The 23,873-nt window shown below is 36.7% G+C and overlaps 1 protein-coding gene and 1 long non-coding RNA gene across 8 annotated transcripts in view; one reads left to right on the top strand and one right to left on the bottom strand.

Annotated features, from left to right (window-relative positions):
* Positions 1-2,029: 2,029 nt before the first annotated feature.
* Positions 2,030-23,873, top strand: part of arhgap36 (Rho GTPase activating protein 36) — a 36,967-nt gene continuing 15,123 nt past the window's right edge. The window contains exons 1-3 of one of the 7 annotated variants that reach the window (XM_084109461.1): positions 2,030-2,471; positions 18,907-19,063; positions 22,018-22,086. In XM_084109461.1, coding sequence (XP_083965587.1) covers positions 2,379-2,471; positions 18,907-19,063; positions 22,018-22,086 — 319 coding nt within the window. In that variant the 5' untranslated portion in view covers positions 2,030-2,378. Of the gene's footprint in view, positions 2,472-12,128; positions 12,435-18,906; positions 19,064-22,017; positions 22,087-23,873 lie in introns of those variants that run through there. The other 6 variants (XM_084109459.1, XM_084109458.1, XM_084109460.1 and 3 more) reach the window with 6 other exon arrangements.
* On the bottom strand, positions 10,028-10,953 carry LOC311080483. Its single transcript, XR_014605611.1, has 3 exons — positions 10,869-10,953; positions 10,490-10,542; positions 10,028-10,333 (listed from the first exon to the last, which is right to left on the bottom strand). It is a non-coding gene; the product is annotated as an uncharacterized lncRNA (long non-coding RNA).

Below are 23,873 nucleotides of genomic sequence, written 5' to 3' on the forward strand. Positions count from 1 at the left end.
AAATAAATCTGCAGCAGTCAGGTGGTACAAGTAAGAGTTCTGTAATTTATTTAAGTTCATTATTATTCTAATGTTATGTGCTTGAGACAAGAGGTAATATAACGTTTTGCTGAGTCTGCTCTTCCTGTCCATGACGCGTTTTGGAGGAGGCGTGGCTTTGGAGACGCTCTGAAGGGAGGGTGGGATCTTGTGCTTTCAATGCTAGCTTGCTATTGCTAGCTGCTCCAAAATTGCCTACCCTATCTTTAATCATAGCTGCCAACTCTCACGCATTCACCGTGAGACACACGCAATTGACACTTTTCACACGCTCTCACGCCACACATCCATTTTCTCACGCACAGAAAAATCGCGAAGCAAAGAGGACACGGAGACCGACAGACTAGACAGAGCAGGTTAGTTATGATATAAAAAAAATCTCAGCTCTCAAATTCTGTCACTTTTATTACGAAATTCAGACAATAAATACCGTTTTGGCGTTGTAAATGTGACGCGACAGATCCCTAGCGGCACGTGAACCGATCATCTCTAGCTGATAGTAGGCCTAAATAAGTTAAACACGAATGAAGACTGTTGAAAGATACAGTAGCCTACAACAACTTACCAAAATGTATATTCCTCATACATAATATCGACCAATCAACCAAACAAAGGGGTCAATAAAACAGCTGGAGAACAATTATGTCACATAACATTTACCTCAGGAAAGCCATTTAATGACCATAATATAGGCTATAGCACGTTAGTTGGCTAGAAAAAAAGAGCTATAGAGAGTATTTTGCTAAATATGTGTACTATATTGCATTATATTTAATTTGTGATATTTTTAACCTTAAATAATACTGCCAGCTGATAGGGCTCTCTGTATGTTTACAGCATTAGGTGAGTTGTTTTTTTCTTGAGAAAAATGAATGCCTATCTTGTGTAGCCTACCTAATATTTATCCAAATGAGTCGTAGCTTACCAGAAATTGAACCATGTAAACATTGTAACATGTTGTCACTAAACCTAATAAAATTCAGTTTAGTTACTAAAATGTTTTGACAATCACAATACACTTATTGTGATGCAATCATTTTTTTTACACCCCCGACATAAATCTCTTCCACCCCAACACCACCACCACCACCCCCCGACATAAATCTCAAAAGTTGGCAGCTATGCTTTAATAATTTTGTAGAAGGATACTTTTTTTGAGTATTCTTAGAAAGTACAAAAGAACAGCATTCATTTGAAAGATTATGCACCTCGGTCCGTACGAAACGATTTCGTTCAGCTGTATACATGTATACGGAAGAATGACAATAAAGCTTGACTTGACTTGAAGAGAAATCTAATGTATTAATGTAAAAATATTCAATACTTCCTTGCAAAATAAAAGTATTCCTTTCTTTTAAGAAGTAAGAATGATTAAAACAATGTTGTTATAGTAATAACTGAAAAAAAATAGGCCTACTTGTTGAAGAAAACAACATTTATTCAAATGATATGTCTTTAAGAAAGCGTTATTTTTACCTTGAGGTTGCTTTTTATATTGTATTGCGTATGGCTGGTCTGTACAGAGTACAAAAAGTTATTTGTAGGCCATTTATGTCTTCACAGAGGACTTTGAGCATGCCTTTTGCAACTTATTTGACAGCACAGTAATATAATTTTTTGTAAATGTGATATAAACTATTACAGGGGCCATAAAATGTTTTAGAGATCAATGTCATTAAGGCATTGTTTTTTAAAGATTTTTCTTTCTTTGTTTGACACACAAGATGACACTCACCATCAACTATGAAAAAATGTGATCAAGTAAGTCATAGTACTTATTCTAGTATTTCAATCAAATCTAATAGGTCATGGAGCAAAGTTCAGCTCTCTGCAATTACTACTGAGATAAAAGCTGGACCGACTTGAACCTTCAGACCTTTTTATGGCATGCACAGTTAAGGAGGTTGTAATGGGAGGATAAGTGAGACCTGATCCCAGCCACCGGCACAGCCCATACTAATGCATTCCCAGTGCTTCCTGGTGCTGCATCAGAGAGAAGGCTGAGAGCTTGTCAAACTCTGAGCAGCCAGTGGCACATTTCCTGTTGTTGACAGGCGAGGAGAACAGCAGAGGCTGCGCTGAGCTGCGTGCAGGGACTCGCATTTTATCAGCCGGAGTGCACACAGACACTCTTTCACAGGAAGAGCTGCTATCACTTCTCAGATACACAGACGCAGAGGAAGCACTGACACTGAACCTCTTACCAACGGCCCAGAAACAGGAGCTGCTCCACAGGTGGACTGACTCCCTCCATCAAGAGTCTGACTGAAGAAAACAAGTGGGAACTGCTTTGTTATTTATTGCGTTTTCACCTGATCTGAGTGCATCCAGGAGGTGTTATGGTTTTGTTCTACATGGGATCGGATAAAACCTCATCTATAGTCATGCAGCCTGAGGACCCTGTTCGCCAGGACATGCAGTTCTACTATGTGGTGAGTGGGGGAATTACCTACAGTCGTATGCAGATGTGTACTAACGCAGCGTCAAACTATATGATAATGTTTTATATTAAAAAAGTAAAAAGTGCAAACTAAAGGTACTTTGATGCTGTCAGTGCACAGTATTTATATTTTCCTGCAAAGACTCATTATCAATAACACAAGCTCTCTACCATGTGCCTAGTTGTAAGCAACCAACCTGTAATGGTTGTTCCACTGAAATATTAATATCTCTGGCTGTAAATGACTGTAAATATTAATTATTTACAGCATCAGCATAAACCAATATTAATATAAGCCTATTTAGGGTCAGCAGTATAACATGTTATTAAGCAGGTTGTCTGTATATTTCTGCACTTTGATCCATGGGTTGATCTCCAGGAACAATTTAAAAAAGGATGTAAAACTAATATCTACAGTTTGTTGTACTTACAAGTTTGAACTAAAGGCCTTAAAAAACTTTCTTTTTTTTAAAAGTAAAAGCAATAATTTCGGTATGTAGTTATATGTTTGTAAATAAAGTAGCCCGTACGCATTATAGTTTGGCTGCTAATGATCATTGTGGCTGGCGATGCAAAGATCGCAGGTTCAGCTCTGGATGTCCTGCATGTGGACCGAAGAGTTGAAAATCTTGGCACTGTTGTGCTGGACATTTAACCCCAAATTGCTCCACAAGGACCGTCCTTGCAATTCTTGCAAAAGGTTTCTGCTAAATGACCTGTAATGAAGTTTAAGATCAATTCAGAATGAAGGCTTTGTTTCTAATGGTTGATTTAATAGGTTCGTCACCCGTTGGGTCAAGCCAATCTGAACAGCGTAAATTGAATAAAATTCATTGGGACATCACATGAGCTAATGAGTACACACTTACCGAAATCTCAGGATCTGCATCAGCTGATACCATCATTTAGTTGCTCTTGGTGGCAAAAGATTAGGACGTTGCTTCAAAACAGTGCGCAGTGGAAAAGTACAAAGATTTGATGGATTGGCCAACATCTTGGACAGTGTGCAATATAATGAAGACCATATGTGAGTGTGGGGGAAGGGGTTCCCTTTTATTTCATCCTGTCAGCTGTCTACTGATAGCCATCGGCGTACGTTAGAAATGGGACAGGTGCAAAACCAGAATTACTGTAAACATCTGCGCTAATTTATGCCCCGTGTCCAACAGCATTTCTCATGACATACTTCAGTTGTTCTACCAAAAACAAATAACATTATGGCGTTGCGTTGTGAAGAGCTTTTATTATGCTTTCACTAGCAAAGGTAAAACATGCAAGGGTCTATTCTCATGGGAGACAAAACAGGATCACCAGCTTTCACATACTTAAGAGCTTTTGGATAATGATTAGAGTCATTCTCTGGTGCTGCACATTCCTGCAGTGTTAGTCAAGGTAAACAGATCCATGTCTAATGGCAGTGCTTGATCAATGAGGGGCTTCTCATCTCTACATAATACTTTATAGATGTGTCAATATAAATATTGTATATGGCCAAACATACTTAAAATCGGGGTATGGTAATGCTGGAAAACTCTTATTGCCAACAGACTGTGTGAGGGAAAAAAACTTTGAATATTTGCTAGAACATTGGAAAAATCTGCATTGGAGTGTTGGAAGGATTGGAGCCAGGCAGAAGAGGATTAGACTGTCGCTCTGTGTCTAGATTTACAGTTCGAACCAATAAAAGTAGCAAAAATAAAATAAAAATACAAAACGGCACACAAGCTCTTGCTTTAACCAGCCAAACTCTACATGGGTTAGATTAGGAGGTTTAGTTTCACAGATACAAGAGAGGTCCCTTGATCAAAGATGATTTCTAAGCTCTTTGTGTCTTAATGCAAGGGTTCCCCAAACTAGGATCCATGTAGAGAGGTGTAGTTTTTCTTAAATATCTCTTAAATTTCCACAAACTTTATCTCTATACCCTAAAATGATTTGATGAAATTTGTGGGGTAAAATGCAGTTGTTCTCTTATTTTATCCTTGTCATATTTATTAGATTGGGTATGCCTGCTTATCAATTTCATGTCATTATCATAAGGCTTATTAGCCTGGCAAGCCAGACTACATCAAGATGTTTAGAAAATACATTTTGCTGCCGCTAGGGTGCGTCTAGATTTCTAGGCTAAAGGCTTATGGTAAGCTAAAAATAAGGCTAAACAAACAAAGACACAAGTGTAAGGTATACAGACAAAGAAAGAATATGCCTATATCTTTTCTTCCTTGGTAGTATAGCATGTGCCGATGCATTGCAATGTAATATAATGATGCCCTGAAGTGGAACTTGCCGTTCAGTAAGTGACTCATGTTGATTCAGTGGCCACTCTGATGGAATCAGTGATTTTGTTCAGTGAAGGGTTCATCACACTGATTAAACTGAGAGGGTATAGCCAAATTCCAATAGCCATTTTGCTCCCTTGAAGGGCACCCCTGATGAAAAATCCAGCACTGCTGATCACCAGCACAAGGCTTTGCACGCTGGGACCATCATTTGATGCTGGTTGCTGGTTTGCTGGATTTTTGTTTTGCGATGCTCACAAGCTCTTTTTAATTGATTTTAACTGATGTGTGTACAGATAATTTGAAACAGGAGACAATTCATTTGATGCTTTGAAATGTTTTATCAGTTTACCGGTGACTGATTAATAATGTAATCATAACTAAAACAATTTTCAGCAGAGGGAGCAAAAGAAATCGCAAAGTTATAATATAATTCAATAAATCATATGTTTTAACCTTATATGGTTTTTCCTTTACATCATTAATGTGTTAAATATAGAAATATGTCTATGTCCCCAAAAAACAACTTGCACACAGACAGCTGGCCTACTTACACTCAACCCCGCACGACCATGCTGGTGAACCAGCTCTACCAGCTCTGTTTTGCTTGAGAACAGCATGCTGGTTCATAGCTAGACCAGCATAAACCAGCCTGGACCAGCATGGAATTCATGTTGGTTTATGCCGTTTTTTCAGCAGGGACTGTGAGAAGGGGACGCCACACGAAGGGAAGTCCAAAACATCAGTGAGCATCTGAACTCCTTCACAAAATTAGCAAAAGCTATGGTCAAAAGATTCATTTTACCATTTATTTTCAGATCCAAATTTAAGTAGAATGATTGTGTGTGATATTTTATGGTAAGAAATAAAGTAAATGACTAAATGTGTTTCAAAAAGCCACATTATAAGACACAATTGCCCTGCTCTCTCCACAGTTCCCACTTCAAGGGCTTGATCCTTCGAAAAAAGTATAGGGATGCTCACTTGGGATTTAAATTCGCTTTCGGTTTTTAAAACGATTCATCAAAAGTATCTGCTCATAAGAGTATTTGTTCAATCAGACTGCACACTTCATGTTGTAGTTTGTTTTTACGTGTAGCCAGTGAAAATTTGCAGCCGCATTGCAGTAAACATTGCTGTGAGCTGCGTCATGGCAAAAATATACAAATACAAGTTATGCTTTTCATATTTAAAAAAAATGTTGGTAGCAGTTTATTTGACAGTCCTGTTCCCCGTGTATACACTGTACTTATTATAGTAATTGCAATAGCTGGGTAATAACTAGGTACTAACCCTGAACCTACCCCTAAACCTAATCTTAACCCATGTAGTTAACTTATATTACCCAGTACTTTCTTAGGCAAGTACACGTAAGTGCACGTACTGGAAAATAAAGTGCAACCAAAATTTTTATATTTCTTTCTCGGCACGAACTCATCAATTCTCACACTTTGCGTGACTCACTTTTCCCAACTCAGTAACTCACAGCTTGAAAATGGCTATTTTGAAGTCAGCATGACATTATATTGAACCTATTATGAATGATTCATCCATGCATAGGCTATGTTTCTTTTTTAATTTATAAAAAATAATTTTTAATTCTTAATTCAATATCAACTTCCCTCTGGTGATGCATTCCGGATTTTTCCAGTTATTTAGTACAATTGACAGCAAGCTCACATCCAATCAACAACTGATTGTTAAAACCAAGTCCCGCCCTACATTTATTTTTCTTTTGATAATCACTCAGATGTGCTTCACAATATGGAGTAAAATATCTGTCTCTGCTTCCATTACATCACGGCTGTACTTCAAAGCTTGTCACCAACTTCTGCGGTGAGCTATCACATGACTCGAAGCATTTCCAGCTGAAAGGTTTTTATCATATGATTGATGAACATAAAAGAACAAAGGAGGTTTGACGTTCTAAGAACTTCCCTTTCCTCCCCTCTTCCTGGTACATTTCACAATCAAGCGCATTGAAAGGTATGCCCACTAAGTGTTGGGAGGTTTACTGGAGGACACCAATGCCCTTAACTATGATTTTAATTGGAAATAATACTACTGTATTATCTGAGGGATTTGAGAAAAGGCAATTGTGTGGAATGTGACAATTCAAAAGTCTTGCCTTAGAGAATCAGCTTAAATCTTCTCTGTTGTTTGGAATTAGAAGAGAGTGGCTTAAGACCTTTGAGTTGCATCACACACAAGTCAAAAGTTGCCAGAAAGAGTTTAAAACCTTGTATCCTTTTGAGTGTTTACAGTCCTTTGGATCATACTCAGATCTAATTGAAGTTTCTGACCTAAAGGACAAAGAGGTTTTTCATTTTACAAGTGTTTTTATAGACCGTTATGCACTCATAACTGCATCATTTTAAACCTCAAAGCAAATTCAATCTTCTTTATTTGAAGTTCAGAAACAGCATCTTCAGACAGTGTGTCACCATCTCATGTCACAAGCCTCTGCACGCTAAAAGGGAATCAGTTTATGTGTTTTATTAAAAAACTCCATGAGAATAAATTGGATAGGATTGAATTTACTTGACCAGCAGAGCTAAGCAATAATGAAAGTCAAAACAATCTAGAATGTAGGGCCAGAAGTCAAGAAGTGAATGCGTAAATGGAGTCCATTAAACCAACATATATCTAACAATCAGTTTTACATCACTGGAAGGTGATAGAGAACACTAGTGTAAATTACCATAGCTGATTGATTGACTGATCAATATCAAGCTGAAAGAGACGTTCCAGCCCATATAGTGATTGCAGCCTTCAGCAATATTGTTATGATGTCTGTCATGATTGTGACCCAAATGTGATTCCTATATGGCAAGATTGATTATCGATACCATTTCTTCCTGTTTGCAAGGACTGGTCATCCACATGACATGAATAAATCTGTTACATGATGCACAGATATATTTGGTTGTTGTTTAGTAGACGCTTTTTTATCTAAAACTGAGTAAGGTCAGACTGGGCTAAATGTAAAATCAAATTACCTCAAATTAAATTTTTGTTGTTGCATGTGATGACCTCGAGGTAAATTTCGCAGTTCAAAGTGACAAACAGGTGTTTAGGAAAAAGTGGCGTTAAGTGTTTGGGTTGAAAACACCAGCACCACCGTTCTCAGAGGCATTATTTATCGTGGATGTCAGTCTGTGGTGGTGGGCGATCTCTTTCAGAATAATGAGCAGAACAGTATAGAGAGCTGTGCCGATGGGTGGAGAATGTCCTGTTTAGAGAAGCATGGCATCTTTGTTGAATGTTTTTCTAAATGGCATTTCCTCTGCATGACCTCTAGGGATACTTTGAAGAACAGATTAATGTTATGATAAAGCAGAGAAAAGATGAGAGGATTGAGAGGATAAAAGGAAAAGGAAATAAGACGAGTTTTGACGCGTTACGCAATCCGTCATCCTGAAAGGTGAAATGAGACCACACTGGCCCACACACACCTTGAACTTCTGATTTACTGAATAAAGCCACTGATAGAAGTCACTTAGAAGTGATTTTGCTCTGCTTCTCTATTAAAATTTGGTTATGTGATTCAAATTTTCAAATTCAAATTATGTGGTTATGTGTCACTTTGTGTTTTGAAAGATTCAAGGGTCGATAACTTTCATTTTCATTTTCATCAGGGTCTCATGCTCACCCAGGATGTCAGCCTTATTTGATAAAAAAAAACTGTAAAAAAAAGTAATAATATGAAATATTATTACAATTTAAAAAATAACTGTGTACTTTAAAATGTAATTTATTCCTGTGATGCAAAGCTGAATTTTCAGCATCATTACTCCAGTCTTCAGTGTCACATGATCCTTCAGAAATCATTCTAATATGATGATTTGCTGCTCAAGAAATAATTCTTATTATTATCAATGTTGAAAACTGTTATATTTTTTATATTTTTGTGGAAAGTATTTTTTTCAGGATTGTTTGATGAATATAAAATAATAAAAAAACAGCATTTATTTGAAAGCTTTTGTAACATTGTAAATTTCTTTATTGTCACTTAATCAATTTAATGCGTCCTTGCTAAATAAAAGTATTAGTTTCTTTCACAAAATGCACTTATGACTTGCCATAGATGTTAGTATGGATATTTATTATGGATGTGTAGTGTGTGATTTGTGTGATTGTTCTGCTGTTGTATATTTTTTGGGTGAATCAGGCAGTAATAAAGAGGTCAATAAAGAGGTAATAGAGAGGTCAACCCATAATATTGTTGAGTTGCGCTGAATATTGCATAACGCATAATATTGTTGATCAAATACTGGAGACAGAAAGAGAGAAAATAAGAAAAAGAGAGAACAGTGAATATCTCAGCCAGGGCATTCTCCTTTTTCTCTCTTTCTGTCTCCAGTGTTTGTTGATACAGACACAGCTTCTCATTGCAAGAGAAAATCGTACCAGCAGCAATAAGAGCGCTATAAACATGGATCATTGCCCCTGCTTATGACTGCACTGCAAAGTGAGCACTAGTCGCTACCTTTCCCCCCTCAGCATGTCAAGACAGAGCTTCAACTCTGCAGAGGACATGATCAGTTCTGAGAAAAGTATGAGGGTAACAGGAAGAACAGGTGAATGTCATGATTCATAAATGACTCAGAGTCAAGGCATTTTAATTGTGCTGAGATGTTCTAGTCTGTTATTTTAAAATATCTTTATATTGTTTATTTTAATGCCAGTGAAATTTTATATGATGTGGTTGAAATTTATTTTTGATGGTTCATGCGTTGTAGGACTTACCAACTTTGACCTGTAGTGGGCAGTGTAGTCTATAGCTTTAAGTCAGAGTCGGCTTCCACTAAAGCCATAACACAAACATTATATTACCAATAACTTCATGATGTATTGACTTACCTGATGATTAGTGTAAAAAATGTAGATAAATCAGATTTATCAGAAATATACATTTAGTTCAGATATGCGTCACTCTTCCTGCATCATCTGAGCAATCGCAGCAAACCTGCACACACTGGATTTTACTCCTGTCGCTCTATTGGGACAGGTCTGTCCCTGTTCCTGTCCATCCTGTATCAGGGTCATACAACCCTGTATATTCACCTAGTCGCACCATGTTACGGCCAAAACAGGAAGAGCGCATCCTTGATGCCAGGTTCAGAGGTCAAACACATGAAACTGAGGGCCACTTCTCTTTTAATGGCCGGATATGAACATTCTCATGTGTATGGAAAACTGCTGGGACAGTCATCACTTTTTTTTTCAGGGAAAAATGATAGTCCAAAGTTTTTCATGGTGCGTTTCTGCCAATGATTTATTAGATCTCATACATAAACACAAATCAAAATGAAATGTTAGTGGTTTTTTTACTGAAGCACATCATTGAGGACGAATAATTTATGAAAGTTAAACGGTCCTCCCTAAAATCAGCCAAAAAAGGGTTTTTTTGTTCAGCACCCTTCTTAAGTGATGAAGGCTCTTTTGGCAGTCCTGACGTTGTGAAAACAGTATTACTGTGGACGGATGGTATAAGTGATGAAGACATCTGGACTGTATTTTCATCCCTGGTGGAGATGGAAGAATCCCCGGAGAGCTCAATCTCATCCAAGCCCTGCAGATGGCAAATTAATGGCAAATCCAAGACATACCGCACACAGCCTCACACCACATTCCAAACGCATTATTCAGAGCCGCACATTTATCAGCCTCAAAAAATATGTCCACTATTGGTGGCACTGTTATTTTAGGCCAAAGAGGTTTAGAATACCTGGAGAAAAGTTATCCGTTGGCTATAGGCACTTGCTGAGCTGGCATGGACCCCTGTCAAAAGCACCAGACGGGGACAAATATCATCCAAAAATCAGTCAACATCTACTTATGAACTATTTGTGATTTATATGTTGCTAGTAAAAATGTTATTCCATCAGAATACACGGATGAATGGCAATCTGAAGAGATGGTGTAGTTACGATATCTACCAGCAGGGGCTCACTGCTTCACGCTAACCAGCCAGACCAGGGTTACTTGTTCTATCTAGGTCCACGTTTGTCTATAATATTTGAAGCTGCTTTGAAACAATATGTATTGTGAAAAGCGCTATACAAATAAATTTGAATTGAAATTTGAATTGAATATTTGGTTTTTACCTCGGACTTGTCCAGTTGTCTATTACTTCCCGTGTGTTGTGTGTTCAGGCTAGTCCAGATGCTACTAACTGTTCCACTATCCAGGATCTCCTCACTAATGTGCTCAATCTGTCAGTCTGTCAGCTAGCCGCAGAGAAGTGCTCTAATAGGATCATTTGCTGAGCCATCAGGCACTGACCAAACAAACATCTCAAATACACACTCACTTACGCACAACACGGGCACCACTATTGAAAATGCTTTTATTTCGCATTCTTTTCTCTATTACGAATTATGCTACGCTGAATTTGACTGTTACTTCGAAATTAGCATGTACCTGAAATCAGAAGAAGCACCATCCATCCAAAGAATTATACATTAGTTTGGGATTTGGGAACCCAGGTCCTGTTGCAAGCTACATTAAAACTACACTACTGGACTAACAGTTCCCACACTTATGTACTACTAAGTTGTAACATAGTGTTAGGGTGAAGTCATGCCTCGCCTGCACCAAGTGAGTCAGAACTGCCACGGGTGCCCCTTAAAACAAATTGGTGCATATGTGTGCATTCATTTCGGATACACGCTAGCACATGAGCTGACATGAGTTTGTGCAAAACCTGATGATCATGTTATGCAGCATGATTTAAAAAAAGAACGAAATTGAGCATTTTATTTAGAAAGAATGCATTAAATTGGTCAAAAGTGACAAAAGATGTGAAATATTTACATTTTAAATAAATTCATCAGTGAATCCTGAAAGGTTATGGTTTCCACAAAAAATTAAGCAGCATATATATATATATATATAATCTTACCAACCCCAAATTTCAAAGTAGTGTCAGCCTTTTGAATTTTTCCCACACTTTTCCCAGTTTAGAACACACTGAGCACAAAGACTCTTATGGTATCTTTGCCTTTGGCTGAAAGGTTATCGTAAAAGTGGAATTTGTGTAACAGTTAAAACTTACAGTTTAAAGGTCAAGCTTTATTTGTCAGTGCTCATCACGAGGCAGCCAGTTTGTGAATGTATAGTGTGTTTGAGTTCATCACTCCACCTTCTGCCTGAAGCCCTCATTTCTCATTTTTCTTCCTTTCCCTTCCCGCTGTCTCTCTCTTTCATCATTATCATGCTGTTTTAATATTTCCATTGCTGTGTAGAGAACAGGATTTCAACAGGAGTGAACTCATAAACACACGTAGAAGGAAAAAGGAGTAGAATCCCTGCAGTGGGAGGTGGGAAGGGAGGACATTGTGTCTCTAGACTCCAGTGTTTATGATGCTGATGTTGAGTGACAGTCTGAGTTCAAAGCTCTGCTGTATCAGTTGCAGGCTCCTCCCCCTCTGCTCTACGTCACCGTGCGAGTGTTTACGTGAAGTTTGCTCTTGGCTGCACTCTGATTTCCAAGAGTACATGGCAGATGGAGAGGACAGACCTCCCTCTCGCTCTTTATCCTTCTCTGCTTCTGTCTGTCTGTCTCATGCTCGGGTCGGACCGGCTGTACCTGTCTGAAGAGTCTGAGGAAATTGCTCATAATCACAGAGTGTGTGTTTCTGTCAGCACGCCGCCTGTCTCCTAGACTGCAGGTAGAGTGATTGGTGTGTGTGTGCGTGTCTGTATGCAAGTCAATTTACATATTTAATGAGCAAAGTTTTTGTCTAATTGGCTGCAGTATTTTAAAGACTATACTGAACGTGTAGAATACATTCAGTGAATATGTAAATGCAGTGATAAACAGTATGTGCTTGGGGAATAGCATTACGCAGTGTTTATGCCACTATTTGCCACATGTGTTTGTTTGAGATGCTGCAGTGTTTTTGTGTTTGTTACGCGTGTCCTGCTAAATCTGGATTTCACGTGCTTAACTACCAGCTGCTGTTTTAAATCAAGATGCACAGTAGGCTATAGTGTGTATCTACCTAATGGTGACGTGACGCTAGAAGTTTTTATTTGTCTAGGTATATTAAGTTATTCAAAAATTCAGTTCATACAAAAATGACTTGAATAATATTTTTCTGTTATATGTTTTCAGTTGTTTCGAAATTAATTATAATGATATTTTTAGATATTTAGTGGGGCTTGAAGTTAAAAATGTCTATTGTTGGTGTAACGTCTGGTGTAATTTTATATTATTCGTTATATTATATGATTTCTTGGTTCTATGGTTTTCTTAATGTCTAAAATCATGTTTTCAGTGTCATTAAGTTTTTTTTTAAATAACATTTTTAGCTTTTTATGAAAATATGCGTTGTTCAGGTCAAATGGAGTAATCCTTAGAAAACCTCAAGACAATATTTGGTTAAAAATAAAATAAAGCTTTAAAACTTGTGTACATTTGTATATTTAAGGTGCAAGGAAAGTGTTTTACTATTTTTTTACTTGATGGGTGCGTTTTTCAATGTCATTAAATTGAATTAAATAAATTTTTTCGAAAAATTTTAAATTTCAAAATTACATTTATAGATGTTTAAATGAGCTCACGCTACATTATTTGTCACTGACACTGATTAACAGAGTGTCTATTTGGCTTTGCCTTATGTTTTTACATATTTATTTCACAAAGACTTTTTGATATTCTTGTGGAGACGGACCTTAGCAAAAATACAGCAGTCTCTCTCTCTCTCTCTCTCTCTCTCTCTCTCTCTCTCTCTCTCTCTCTCTCACTACTACAATAGCATTGTGTCTGTTTATGAGACTTTACCTCCTCTGCAGTGGAGTTGTGTTTAAAATTTTTTCATGTCAGTTTCAATAGCCTTAAAACATAAAACAGACCTCAAATTTTTCAGTTTTCTTTTGTTGACTTTATCCCATCAGGTACATGAATATAACCACTTATTAGACCACCAGACAACATTACACACAGAATGATGACTTTAGTTTCTTGCTTTCAGGAAACTCTCTGTAGAGAATAATGCATACTTCATTTCGGTGCAATGGAGGGATGCTGTCAGCTTAAGTTCGAAACATTTTGGTTTTCTAATTGTTTTGGATCTAAGAGATTACCCAAAAGGGATGCTCTGTGTGTGAGGGCGGATATTGTGTTTCCCTTTTTGTTATTTGACACAGGATATCTTAAATGGATAATTCAGAATGGCTGACTGTGTCTGTTTTATTTTCTCACTTTTCTTTCAGTTCTCTAAATGCACAGATAGGTCGGTCTGGGGTTTGATGTGTTGCTCAAGAGCAAAGAGGTTCTCTGTAATTTTCCATTGTATGGACAGGATGCGTAGCCACTCGAATCGCAGAGCTGTTTATCTTCACACATTATTACGTGCTCCCAGTTATGCACATTCACATGCGTACCGGCGCACCCAAACAACCGACTGATTTAAATGCTTGCAGATGTAAATGAAACTGGATAAACAACAGAAGTTTATCACACATATATGCATATACTTCTCATCGTCACAAGAATAATCTGATTGTGTTGCTTTGATAGGAACACCAGGAACGGTCCTGAACTGTTATACAAACATTTTGAAATTATTTAAAAGGGGCTTCTGGGAACCATCAGCATGTTTTTAAATACAAGTATTTATATCAAAGTTCTCATAAGGGACCACGAGCCAGGTTTCAAGGATCAGGAGACAAATATGGTCAGGGCTCAAGAAGTACATGAAGTGGAAATCGGACAAGTATTCTGAAAGAAAATAAGAGCATGGACTGAGAAAGACTATTTAAGGAATAAGCTATTGTTTGCTCTGGATGGCTACGAAAATCTCTTCAAAGTGAAGTGAAGCAGTTTCGCAAAACTATTTACTTGATTGTTCTAGTACTTGAGCGGTCTTGCAACAATATTTATGGGCCTCTGATGTTTTTGTCTGGGTCTTGTCATGCGCTCAGGTATGTCTCTGCACATGGTTTAGTTGTCTCAGATATGAATGCATGAATACGATTTACAAATAGACATAGCAGCCTGTTATTTTCACGTTCCCTGTCAAATAATAATTTTTGTTATTGGAGGAACATTGTGTTTTAGCACAATAAACGCTCAATAATAAGCAGTGATTGGCTATGATCCAAGGACACCAAGATTTTATTTTTCAATGTTAAATTTCCATTTTTTTCCATTGTCTATTCTAGATTTTCCTTTGATTTCAGCTACAGCCAAGACTAATATATTTGACACAATAACTTTCATACTTTCAACTTTCATAATATAAATTACTTTTTTAACTTTCAGTTTCAATTTTGCTATTATGTTTGTGCCAACACTGTCTAATTTGGCACAATCATCATTTCATTGTATAACTTTTGTAGATAGGTGTATGTATTAAAGTTTTTTTTTTTTTTTTTAATCACTACGATTTCTCAAAAATTTCCCATTTCTCAAAACGTCACTTTTTCAAAACTCTTCACACAGTTCTCTTCGCCAACTTTCAGCTTGGCATAGCAGTAAATTTCAAATTCAGAATGCACTAAAACTACCAAAACACTTCATACGTGTCTCAAATTAACTCATTCTTCCATAACACAAAGGTTTTCACCCAACAAACATATTTTGTCACTCATAAAACAATGACCTAAAAAACACTAACAACAGGCAGCATTATACAATGTTTTCTTTTGTAAAAAAAATTCTTTACAAAACAAGAATGACACTCTCAACTGTGTAGAATTCACTGTATATGTTATATGGTCCATGTTTACATTACAGTACAACAGTATTCCCTAGTTTTCCCCTTTTGTATAGATGGCAATGGCATTGAAAACACCTGTGTAGGTGTTTAGCTACATCTAATCTTTTTGATTTTTGATAGTTAGTTTTGATAGTTTAAATATATTTCAATATGGTATTATTGTAGAAAGGTAGCAAATTGTTGTGTATTATGTAAGGTTTTAAACTTAAGTTTTGAAAAGAGAATGTAAGCATGTTCAAATTGGCCTGTATACATAGAAAAGAAATTATGTAATTTAAAGGAATAGTTCACTTTAAAATGAAAATTCTGTCATCATATACTCACCCTCATGTTGTTTCAAACCTGTATGAATTTCTTTCTTCTGATAGATATTTAGAAGAATGTCAGTAACCAGGCAGTTTCTGGGTCCCATTGACTTCCATAGTAGGAAAAAAATATACTGTGGAAGTCAATGGGACCCAGAAACTGTCTGGTTACTGATATTCTTCTAAATATCTTCCTTTCTGTTCAGCAGAAGAAAGAAATTCATACAGGTTTGAAACAACATGAGGGTGAGTATATGATGACAGAATTTTCATTTTAAAGTGAACTACAGTATTCCTTTAAGAGCATTTTGTGCCAAAGCAATGATAAATAATCCACAATTTAGCACACATAGACATAGACTGCTGTTGTGCTCACTTTGTGAAGAGTTTTGAAAAAGTGACCTAAGTAATAGGTAGCGATTGTAAAAAACAAAACAAAAAAAGAACACCCATTTAAGTCTTGGTCTTTTCATGGAGCGACGGCGCTTCACGCATGCAGTTTTGTCTCATTCTCAACTCTTTATGGTCTCCTCTTCTTAGGGGTTTCAGATGTGCTTGGGTTAGTAGGGTTTGATTGTTGAGGGTTGGAATTTTTGTAGTGGATACATTTTATGAACACCATCTGCTGAACTTTTTAGAGCTCTTAGCTATAAATTCATTTTTATTCAGAATGGAAGTGATGGTACTCTCACTGTTGTTCTGTGTTGTTAGTTAAATTTTTGCACAGCGAAATATAAGGTACTATATTGACAGTATATCCTATAATCACTTTTATATCCAGTGAGTGTTGGGTGTAATTCATTACTGCAATTGAATAACTTTTCCCTTGAAAAAGTAAAGTAAGGGATCTTAATTGCTCTGTAATCTAATTACAGTTACTTCTGGTGTAATTGCATTAAATACTATAGAACAATCTATATACACAGTAAAACAATAGTGGATTTAACATCAAAATTTAATGTCTAATGTTTAAATATTTTGGTCAGTTCAAGGATAATTTATGCAATTTTAAATTATTTATTTAAAAAAATTAAAAGAGCAGTTTCATGTCTATCCTTGGATTGTTGAAATGGTCAAGGTTGATATGGGATTTAGAAAGTGATTAGTAATAAGTAATGCAATACTTTTTAGAGAGAGTATTAGTACATCATCATTACACTGTTGAATATGTAATTAGTAGCTAGTAATTAATTACTTTAGTTACTTACCCCACACTGTTTATATCCTATAAATACTTGATCCCAACTGGAGTGGTGTGGAGTGTGTTTCTTCTTAGATGATATACACTCAAATGTACCTATGTTTGAACTATAATTATCTTATAGGCATGCACTTAATTTAGCCTGAATCTTTATGATTTTAGACCAAGATTCCTTGTACGTCATATAGGACGTGTGTTGGGTTTGTTATTGGCTGCTTGGTTTCTTGAAGGCAAGTGTTTCTCACAAAAGCTTTTGTGTCCAGTAAATGATCACAATCCTCCTGATGATTGATGGTGGTTTGGGTTTCAGTGGGCTTTAAAGTATGTTGTAATTCTACATGTGTTAGTGTTTTGCTCTTCCCTTCGTTCATGACCTTTTCTTTTTTGTTTTAAAAGAAGGGACAGTGTATGTGAGAAAGAGAAGGGCAAGAGCAGAGGAGGGGGAAAGGAAAGATTTTGTGTCTTGCATTGCCCTGAAGACTCTCTCATCTTCACACTCTGAAATGACACGACATTAATGAACATGTTGCTCAGCCAATCAACACAACAGTAGCTTTTCTGTTGTTTTACAAGTAGTTTGCAACTTATATCTATTGATCGTTTAAAATATTGTACATGTATAAGGGATGCTTACAGTTCCATAATATAACACTTCCTTTGTTTGAATATAAATTTACAATAGTAACTCAAAAAGAGATGGCCTCACAAATAACAGTTTACAGTTATGCAATCGAAATACTGGTATCAACAGGATGTTTGATGGATGTCATGCTGTTTTCGCTGATCTCTTAATAAACAGAGCACTACCTGTGACTTTTTTCCTTTTCTCGACACCGGTTGGCATGTTGCGTGACCACAACTCAAGTGGAAAGTGACCTCCCACGTGGACGCAAGGAAACCGATTACAGACACACTCCTGCTTTCAATTAAACCCTAGTGAGATGACAACTCGCACGTTCATTTAATCAGTCAAGGATTGGGGCTTTAGAACCAGAGAATCGAGCTAAATTGCCTCATGTAGAGGTTCAGTCACTTCGTAATTGGTTTTGGAGGCATAGATTTGATTCTAACAATTTAAAAGTACTTAACACATTTGGTACTCTAAAATTGGATATGTTGACAGCTCTCAGTTATAGAGCAGGACAAGACTTTGTGTTTTAATCTAGTTATTATTAGCATCATTCTAGTAAGCATCAAGGCTGTTCAGCTGCACATTTCCTTTCAGTAATTGTTTTAGGTTTCAGTTCTTCTTGTTGTTAACACATCAGATGTGCCAACACGTATGACTACACACAGGATGTGAGCTGTCAGAGGAATTACATTAGGTCAAAAAATGTGTACTAGCTATTGTATGTTTACACAATACAGCCCTGCTGCCATGTCTAAAAGTAGCCATCCTTGAACCCAAATTAAACAAAGAAGCTCAAATAGTGTTTTTTTGCATAAAGCATGTTTTAAGTGCTTAGACTTTTAGGCTTTTTGTGTTTTAAGTATCCCATACAGGGCCTTTTAGGGCATGTTTATCTAGACATGTTCCTATTAGGGAGAAATAGCCTATCTAAATCTGTGAATGTCTAAAAATGTCTCTTGAAGACTGTTGGGAGTGATTTTACACTCTTTAACCCAAACTTTTGCTGTACAATATTTAATGGATGATTTGTAAGAGGTGTGCAAAGCACTTTAACTGCACTATATCACTTTCGGCAGGGTAAATCCTGGAGATATGCCTTGTTGCAGAATTCCAGCTCTGATCAAAAACACATGAATCAGCTTCCCTTTAAAATGACAAACAGGTGTGTTTGAGCTGGGTCACAACCAAACTCTGACAAAAAAAAGGCAGGCTGAGACTGAAGATAATGCTTTCAACGTTTCACTTCTGCTTTCTTTCTTTTCCTGCCTGTCTCTTCCTCAGGGTGACCATACGTGGGCCACCATGCTGGGGCAGAGCGTGAGGCTGCAGCCGGTTGCCATCCAAAGCCTCTCAGAGCTGGAAAGAGCACGTCTGCAGGAGGTGGCCCTTTACCACTTGGAAAGAAGAGACTTGGACTTTAAGATCAGCATTCCTAGAGGTACATTTCCTTTACAGTGATATATGCGTGTTGAAACACGTTTTGTGACAATTTATAATCAGAAGTAGCCTACATAGATTTAAATGCATGATAAATTGCAGAGTCACAGTCAAGATATGATTGTTTCAGACAGATGCCCAAGAAATCTATGCAAATACATCACAGTCAGTTCACAGGTATTTTGGGGGGATTTCCAAAAATAAATTCTTCAGATAAGATTGTACTATGAGGAAAAGACGAATGTAAGATAGAGTACAGCAGTGCCGTATCAACACAATACCTAGATTGTTAAACAACACCAGTGTTGGCTCATCATGACCTAAAAATAGGTTCCAGGCCGCTTCGTCATGGACAGCAAGGAAAAAATTGTTCTAAATCCAATTTATAAAATGTAATTAACCATATTATTCTGCATAACTGTAAATAGACTTATATATTTTGTTGGCTGTGTTTTCAGTCAAGGTATTTTAATACAAATTCGTCTGTCACTTGGCAGAAGCAGCCAAATTAGGCAGATGTAAACAGATTGGGTGATGTCCTTATCCTTTGAAATCCATAATCAAAACCATGCAAGATAAATATTATAAATTTGTCATGTTAATAATTGTGTATATTGTTGAGCCTTTGCAGTTCATCATACTTTTATGACATTTTAGTTTTTGGTTTTAAAGACAGTTTAGTGTACATTTGTACAATGAACATTTTTGGTTCGGTTGAGTTTTGGGTCATGTTTGTTGTAGACAGATAAACATTAAAGGGTTATTTCACCCAAAAAATTTTACCCATAATTTATTCACCCTCAACAAGCTATCCTAGCCAGTCCTATGTGTTTGTGTTTTGAGGTATCATGCGAGAGTCCCCTTTTGTCCTACCATGGAAAAACACATTGTTTTGTGGGAAGTGGTATTCCCAGCATGTACAAGCAACTTCACATGGTCAGATCAGGAAAGGTCATCCTCTATTCGCTGTAGAAGTTTTCAGCTGGTCATCTGTGAGAAGACCTCAGACGACACTCTAGCTGACCCATGGGGAAGCAGCCACCACAATTTATGGGAAAATTTACGGAACATTTTCCTCCCAAAGGAGAAATCTGTCAGATTCAGCCTGGTGGTTTACTCAGCCGCTCCTCTTGGAATTATCATCAACGTGTTTGGCAGCTATTTTTGGGGAAGATGAATGTCCTTTGGAGAGTTAAATTAAACTTTGGGAAAAACACTTAAGAGAATTCAGAAAGCATGTCAAGAGTGATTGACCTCGGCGTTTGGCTTTTTTTTAATTTTCTGGTTAGCTGGTGTCTATTTGAAAGTTACATTCTTCAAACTTGCTGCATCCTGTTTGAAATATTGTGATTCTTAATCTTTGTCAACTCTAGCTGTATGCAGGCTGAAGCTGTTGACTTGTTGTCATTGTTTTGTTTCAGTCTCTTGCTCCTCTCTGCTTTGGCCTGAAGAGATTATTTATCCTAAATCAGGCAAATATCTCTGCGTGCTCTCTGTTCATTCCCCTAATCATCCCTCTGATAGGGGCTTTAGCCCACGATGTCTTGGCGTGTGGGGAAGGTTGGGGGCAGTTGCCATAGAAATAAACTCTCATTTCCTGCAGTCATGGGAATATGACCCCACCTAAAGCCCCTCTGCTTGCGCTACAATCCCTTTTTGTTTTCTCTATCTCTCTGGACATTTCAACAGCATCTTTTACATTTTTCTCCTCAGCTCCACAACTCAGACCTCTTTATGAATTCATCTGATTCAAACCAGTCAAAGTATATCTTTTTAAGTTCAATGCACAGCAAAATGCCACCAACATACCAGAACTTAAGGAGGAAAAGGTTTGATGGTGTAAACACTACTATTGGTTTGAGTTTAAAATGTTGTGGAGTAAGTTTTAACCCACTAAAGGGAATCACAATTAATCCCACTTTTATCGTTCTCCTGAGGGCCGTATAGACAGAGTACATCAGGGTTATGAAAACACACAGACAAAGGTATTTTAGTTTAGCTATAATTTCAGCTCTACATTTGGAAAGAATGCTCTTTCTCTAGCAAAAATGAAGGATAATTGTGGCTGTTTATCTATTCAGGAAATGTTTTTGCGGTTTTTTGTGTTCCTCACAGCCTTCACTGAATATGAGGGTTTTATATAGTGCTTGCCTTGCCAGCTCTGTCCCCATTCTTGGTGCTTAATGGGTTTTGCTTCACTATCAGCCATCCAAATGGAACACATTTTAATTTTGGGAACGGAAGACTTGCTGTTACATGCATCTGTTAAGATGGTTGTGTTACCTAATGTGCCACTAGCTATTTTATGTGTTGAAATGTGTGATAAACACATTCCATTTGGTATGCGAATCAGAAGCTTTAAGCAATATAATTTAATACAATGCCATTCATAAGTTTGGGGTCAGTAAGATTTTTTGGGGGAAGAAATGAATGCTAATTCAACAAGAATGGATTGTTCCGGAGTGACACTGTTCTTCTGAATTTTCTATTCATCAAAGAATTATGAAAAAGAAGAATCACTGTTTAAACAAAGAAATATAATAATATATTTTACTGTGGTGAGCATAAGAGACTTCTTTCAAAAACATAAAAAAATCTTACCGACCCCAAACTTTTGCAAAGTAGTGTATCATTGAATTTAGTAACATAACATATTTTGTGTTATGATATATGTATATATTTTTTTTTCTCTATCACTGTAAAAAAAAAGATTGCTGTGATTTATTTATCACAACTTAAAATTTAACATTAGAATAATAAATAATGTGTTGTTTCAACTTAAAAAAGTAGGTGTTCATGCTTGACTTGTTAAGTTTAGTTAACGTTAATTTAGTTGAGTTAAGTTGGATATTTAAGTTATCTCAACAAATTATAAGTTGTTTTTAACTAATTGCAACAAATATTTTTACAGGTCCATACACAAAACCAACTATAATCTTGTTTTTTTCTCTCCAGAGATCCGTAAGAGAAGGAAATCACTACGGAGAAAGTTTGACTCCTTCTCAAAAGAAAAGAAAGAGCGAGGTAAGAGATGATCATATTACATTTTTCACAGATCTTTAAATCTGTGGCGAATCACATTGTCTTTAAGTGTTTGCCAGGCAGCATTCCTGAGCACAGATGGCCTTGTATCTCTGATAAACAACCAATATATACTTTGTCATGTCTTCAAGTGATCTCTTTTATTTTAAACCACGATAAAATGATAGTGAAACTGTCAAATTTCATCCAAATGTCAACTTATATTTGTAACTTTATGTCTTCATGATGTCCTTGTTAAATCATTACAACTGTAATAATAGTAATAAAAAAACACTACAAAGTCTTTTTTTAGTGAACATGGCAGAATAGAGACTTAACAGTTACTTAAAAATGGCGGCTCCCTCTGTGAATCCTCAGAGTCTGGTTGCCAAGACTGTTTGGTGGGTCACAGTTCTTGCAAATCTCCCATAGGCCTTTAATACACACAGCTTTAAGACTTTAAGACACGGGATACTTTACATTAATGTAGCTTTACTCTCAACAATCTGCATCCCTGCAATGCATGTTCATTCCTTTCTATTTAGGTGTTCATCTTAATTTTTATCTTTGTAGGGATCATTTTAGAGGCTCGAATATACTGACTCGCATGCTTGAAACCATCTAAACGATTCTGAAACTGTTAACAATTCCTTCAAACTGTATAATGTGTGTAAACAGTAAAACCAGTTTACGTGAGGATAGACTGGAGAGCTGCTTTTTGCAGACTTTTGAATTGTATAGAATTTTGACAGAATTTGACAACTACATTATCATTTGAAAGTTTAGGGTTGGTAAGATTTATTATTGTTTTTGAAAGAAATTTCTTTTGCTCACCAAGGCTTATTTAATCTAAAATACAGTAAAAACAGTTATTTAGCAAAATTACAACTTAAAATAACTGTTATCTGTTTTAATATATTTTAAAGTCTCATTTATTCTCGTGATGCAAAGCTGAATTTTCGGCATCATTACTCCAGTCTTCAGTGTCACATGATCCTTCAGAAATCGTAATATGCAAATTTGCTGCTCAAGAAATATTTCCTGTTATTCTCAATGTTGAAAACAGTTGTGCTGCTTAATACTGTTGTGTGAAACCATGACACATTTTTGTCAGGATTCTTTGATGAATAGAAAGTTCAAAAGAACCGAATTTATTTAATTTAATTAATAGTAATCTTTTGTAACTGTCTTAAATGTCAACTTTGATCAATTTAATGCATCCTTGCTGAATAAAAGTATGAACTTCTTTTTAAAAATCTTACTAAACCCAGTGTATATTTGAACACTATAATACTGTGTTGTAGCCTACATAATAATGTTGTAAATAATAATAGTAATGCTTTATTTCAGTGTCTACTAACTAAAAGTAACCTTGCAACTACATGTCAACTTATTCTACTAACCCTAACACTTAACCCTAACCTAACAGTCTCCTAACACTGTAATAAGAGTTAGTTGACATGTAGTTGCAAAGTTACTTAATAGTTATGGTATTTAACTTTGCTTGAAGAGCTCAAACTGATCTCAGAGCTGCTCTGAGCGCTGCCGGAGCTAAAGCAGCACTGATTTCTCAGTCAGACGGATTTGTTTGACCGTGTTCCTGGCATTCTGCCAAACGCCTGCCACCTGCAACCACATTCTGGCTCTTGTTTTCAGCATGTGCGTCAGCTCCAGGTTCAGGCATACTGTGGCGGGAGGGGAGGGCTGAATGAAGGACAAGGCTGATAGGGTAGAGGGAGGAACATCTTTAAAGAAGACTCAATCCCCATATCCATCCAGCTTATCAGAGG

The sequence above is a fragment of the Abramis brama genome (genome assembly GCF_963993115.1).
Source record: "Abramis brama genome assembly, chromosome: 3".
Taxonomy (NCBI): domain Eukaryota; kingdom Metazoa; phylum Chordata; class Actinopteri; order Cypriniformes; family Leuciscidae; genus Abramis; species Abramis brama.